Source organism: Penaeus chinensis, chromosome 1 (genome assembly GCF_019202785.1).
Source record: "Penaeus chinensis breed Huanghai No. 1 chromosome 1, ASM1920278v2, whole genome shotgun sequence".
Taxonomy (NCBI): Eukaryota; Metazoa; Arthropoda; class Malacostraca; order Decapoda; family Penaeidae; genus Penaeus; species Penaeus chinensis.
Window position 1 is genome coordinate 33,893,741 of NC_061819.1, and position 5,000 is coordinate 33,898,740.

A 5,000-nucleotide genomic window follows, 5' to 3' on the forward strand; every position below is an offset into this window, starting at 1 on the left:
TTATCTTTATCTTATTTTGCTGTAACTATATTTGAACAAGAGCAAGTGAGAACTGTTTATTTGATTTTATTTTTGATATTTTGATATTTTGTTATTTTGCTGTTTAAACAACTGAACCAAAACTATTTTTTACCTTTACCTCTTACTTGAGTTTACCTTATATATCTATTTGTATTATTTTATTTTACTTACACATGTACCAAAAACATAGCAATAACACAAACAAATGGATGATGAAGGGGGAAAAGCACTAAGATAAAGTACAGAAGATGATGATGATGAGTTGCAAGGGTATATTGAGGAACGGAATTAAGTGTGCGAGTTTTCATCTGTTGAGGAATTGAAAGCTGTGACAATTGCATATAACAAATTGGTGATAATAACAGGGTGATGCAAAACAAAACAGTAAAACCGGAAAACGAAGAATAAATGGTGGACAAGTGAAATAAACGAAAAAAAAGTAACTTTAAACATACGAGATAATGTTTGGCTTAAAAGCAAAGGTGGTTACGGTTAATCCTCATCAACATTGCAAAACAGAAAACCGCTGAAGCCAAGATCAGGACAAAGATTCTCAGAAAACAGAGTAAATTTACTTTGATTAAGAGAGGCATAGTGCCAAACAGGGATTTCCGCGTGACTTGATATATATACATATACATACATACCGATTCAACCAAAAATATAACGGGGATGAAACATACAGTCTGCCCTCCTTCTGCATCTCACTTTCATTCTAAAACGAAAAATAGCTTCAAGTTGCCATACACACCCGTTCAGGTAATTCGGGGAAGAGGTTGTTGAGTGAAGGCAAGTCTGTCAACTCCAGCAGCGTTGGGAGTGTGTCTAGCAGCGAAGTTGGTGTGTCTATGGTCTTCCCAGCTGGTATATGCCCTTTCCACCTGAAAATCCCGGGCACGCGGATGCCGCCCTCCGCACCGCCCATGCCTTTTCCTCCTGGGGATAGATGGCAATGGTAATAAACCCGAAGCGTAGACTGTTTAGGATTTTACTGATTTAAGATATACTTCCTGTGTTTCGTAGACAGCTAAGCAGTGCTCTAAATCTGAGTTATACTTACTGTTTTATAACGATTAACTGAAAGTCCAAAATACAGGGCGTGTGTGCGCGCGCGCACACACACACGCGTACACACACACACGCGCGCGCACACACACACACACACACACACACACACACATATATAAATAAATAAATATATGTGTGTGTGTGTGTGTGTGTGTGTGTGTGTGTGTGTGTGTGTGTGTGTGTGTGTGTGTGTGTGTGTGTGTGTGTGTGCATATGTATGTGTGTGTGTATGCATATGTATGTATGTATGTATGTATGTATGTATGTGTGTGTGTGTGTGTGTGTGTGTGTGTGTGTGTGTGTGTGTGTGTGTGTGTGTGTGTGTGTGTGTGTGTGTGTATGTGCGTGTGTGTGTGCATATGCGTGTATACATACAATGTGCCAGGAAAGACTGAATCAAATCTACAAATCCTCTGCAATCAAACCTGAACTTCGAAAGTGACACCAACTATGAACACACCTTTGAACAGGCCATTGTGCCCGCCCGTACGCTGGCCATTATCTATGGCCTCGAGATGGCCTCCGTGATCTGACAGGAAGTACACGATGGTGTTGTCGTCGATCTCGTGCTGCCTGAGGGCGTCCAGGATGGCCCCCACGCCGGCGTCCATTTCCTCGACGTTGTCTCCGTATCTGAAGGAGGGAAGAGGCAGCGTATCAGCTTCTAATTCATTGTGGCTATTTATGTGAACGGTTGATGTTTAATGGCTACAAAGCAAAATAAATGTGCTAGATATCAAAGGCCATATAGCACTACTACTACTATTGGAAAGGGTAGATGGTGGGGAGGGGAGTTGATTAAATGTGCTACACGTCGAAAGGCGTATAGCAGGTCAGGAAGGCATTGGAAAGGAGAAATAGGGGTGAGGACAGGTATGGCGAGTTGATGGGCTAAGCTTAGTACGGATTAACAAGGCTGGTAAGATCAGGTCGTTAAAGAGAGAAGTGTGGGATTCAGCCCCGTAGGGTAGGGTAGGGATTAGCAAAAGGAAAAGGGGGTTTAAGAGTGATTAGATCACAGTTTCAGGAGAAATGTAAGGAGGGAGAGAATGCACGGAAGGGCGTTGCTGTGACAAAGAATTACATGTGTATCCCGGGCGAAGCAGAAGGGATAATGGGGGAAGAAAGTGGGGATGATGCATATAAAGCAGTGGGGGATGGATTGTAATAATAATAATAATAATAATAATAATAATAATAATAATAATAATAATAATAATAATAATTAATAATAACAATTTAGTTGAATTCCTTTTCTTACAATGGTTATTCTTGGCGTGACAGGCTGTCTGTTTACTTTGCTTCTAAATTACCCCCTGTGTACAAGGAACGGCCGGCGTGATCATCCACTTGCGGCGTGGGATTTGATCATAGGTCAGCAAGATTGCTAGACGAGATTGGACAATGGATGAGGTGTAGGCATTTTATCTTGGGTCATGATTAGATAGTTTTGAACGTCTTCGAGTGTTTCTGAATTGGATTTGGATGAGGAGGTGGTCTGAGAAACATTTTTTTTTTTTTTATGAGGGGGAGAAGAGGAGATGGGCGCCTGAAGGGTAGAGGAAGAGGTAGGTGGAGGGTAGACTGTCTGCTAAGGGTAGAGCGAGGAGGGATAGGTGTCGGGATAGTTGGAGAGATGTTGGTGTCTGGATTCAGAATTGCAAAAGAATTAGATTGGGAGAGGAAAGGGGTAGAAGTGGAGATGTTGATGGAGGAGGAATAGATAAAGGGGAGGGGGGTATAGAAACATCTTGGGAGGAATGGGTAGGGGAGGAGTGAAAGGCAGCACTGGAGTAGGTTAATGGTTAATAGCTAGAAAAAAATAATGTGCAGACCTCAAAGGTCATATAGCCCTATGGTAAAGTATTGTGGAGGAAACGGGTAAAAATGAGTTAACGACTAGAATAAAAGGCGTTAGATGTCAAAGGTTGTAGAACGCTGTAGGAGAGAATGGCAGTGAAAAGGATATAGAGGGGGAGCAAATGGAGTATGGCAGGGACTTGTAAAAGGAGAGGGGTTAATGGCATAGGATTATTCAATCAAATGGAGAGTATATGTGTGTGTGTGTGTGTGTGTGTGTGTGTGTGTGTGTGTGTGTGTGTGTGTGTGTGTGTGTGTGTGTGTGTGTGTCTGTGTCTGTGTCTGTGTCTGTGTGTGTGTGTGTGTGTGTGTGTGTGTGTGTCTGTGTGTGTGTGTGTGTGTACGTGTGTGTGTGTGTGTGTGTGTCTGTGTGTGTGTGTGTCTGTGTGTGTGTGTGTGTGTGTGTGTGTGTGTGTGTGTGTGTGTGTGTGTGTGTGTGTGTGTCTGTGTGTGTGTCTGTGTGTGTGTGTGTGTGTCTGTGTGTGTGTGTGTGTGTCTGTGTGTGTGTGTGTGTGTCTGTGTGTGTGTGTGTGTACGTGTGTGTGTGTGTCTGTGTGTGTGTGTGTGTGTGTGTGTGTGTGTGTGTGTGTACGTGTGTGTGTGTACGTGTGTGTGTGTGTGTGTGTACGTGTGTGTGTGTGTACGTGTACGTGTGTGTGTGTGTGTGTGTACGTGTGTACGTGTGTGTGTGTACGTGTGTGTGTGTGTACGTGTGTGTGTGTGTACGTGTGTGTGTGTGTGTGTGTGTACGTGTGTGTACGTGTGTGTGTGTACGTGTGTGTGTGTACGTGTGTGTGTGTGTGTACGTGTGTGTGTGTGTGTGTGTGTGTGTGTGTACGTGTGTGTGTGTCTGTGTACGTGTGTGTGTGTACGTGTGTGTGTGTGTGTGTGTGTGTGTGTACGTGTGTGTGTGTGTGTACGTGTGTGTGTGTGTGTGTACGTGTGTGTACGTGTGTGTGTGTACGTGTGTGTGTGTACGTGTGTGTACGTGTGTGTGTACGTGTGTGTGTGTGTGTACGTGTGTGTGTGTGTGTGTGTACGTGTGTGTGTACGTGTGTGTACGTGTGTGTACGTGTGTGTACGTGTGTGTGTGTACGTGTGTGTGTACGTGTGTGCGTGTGTGTACGTGTGTGTGTGTGTGTGTGTGTGTGTGTGTGTGTGTACGTGTGTGTGTGTGTGTATGTGTGTGTGTGTGTACGTATGTGTGTACGTGTACGTGTGAGTACGTGTACGTGTGTGTACGTGTACGTATACGTGTACGTGTGTGCGTTTGTGTGTATGTGTACGTGTGTGTGTGTGTGTGTGTGTGTACGTGTGTGTGTGTGTGTGTGTGTGTGTGTGTGTGTGTGTGTGTGTGTGTGTGTGTGTGTGTGTGTGTGTACGTGTGTGTGTGTACGTGTGTGTGTGTACGTGTACGTGTGAGTACGTGTACGTGTGTGTACGTGTACGTATACGTGTACGTGTGTGCGTTTGTGTGTATGTGTATGTGTACGTGTGTGTGTGTGTGTGTGTGTGTACGTGTGTGTGTGTGTGTGTGTGTGTGTGTGTGTGTGTGTGTGTGTGTGTGTGTGTGTGTGTGTGTGTGTGTGTGTGTGTACGTGTGTGTGTGTACGTGTGTGTGTACGTGTACGTGTGAGTACGTGTACGTGTGTGTACGTGTACGTATACGTGTACGTGTGTGCGTTTGTGTGTATGTGTACGTGTGTGTGTACGTGTGCGCATTTATGTATTACCATCTGATACCAAAGGTGCTGCCCTTTGCATTATTCACACGGCAGGTACCTCTGCAAAAGGCTTCGCGCTCCCTACCTGCCATGTTGGCTCTTGCCTGCCATGTGCGGGGCCGTGAACATGGGCGTGTGCACGTGGGCGAAGGAGTGGAACAGGAGGAACGGGTTCTCGTCGTGGGCGTGCTCGGTGATGAAGTCGAGCGAGTAGTCCACCAGCCGCTGAGAGAGGCCTTCCAAGACCAGCGGCTGCTCGACCACCTTCGTGTTCCTCATCAGAATGCCGTTCAGGTGCTGGTCCATCCACGGCGAAACCTGCACGGC

The 5,000-nt window shown here is 45.3% G+C and overlaps 1 protein-coding gene across 1 annotated transcript in view; it reads right to left on the reverse strand.

Annotated features, from left to right (window-relative positions):
- The window catches only part of LOC125038742 (arylsulfatase H-like), a 16,683-nt gene that overhangs the window by 1,303 nt on the left and 10,380 nt on the right, over positions 1-5,000 (reverse strand). Inside the window, exons 8-10 of the mRNA XM_047632356.1 lie at positions 4,759-4,991; positions 1,550-1,722; positions 773-957 (exon numbers count right to left, since the gene is read on the reverse strand). Of these exons, the coding sequence (XP_047488312.1) occupies positions 773-957; positions 1,550-1,722; positions 4,759-4,991 (591 nt within the window). The remainder of the gene's footprint in view (positions 1-772; positions 958-1,549; positions 1,723-4,758; positions 4,992-5,000) is intronic.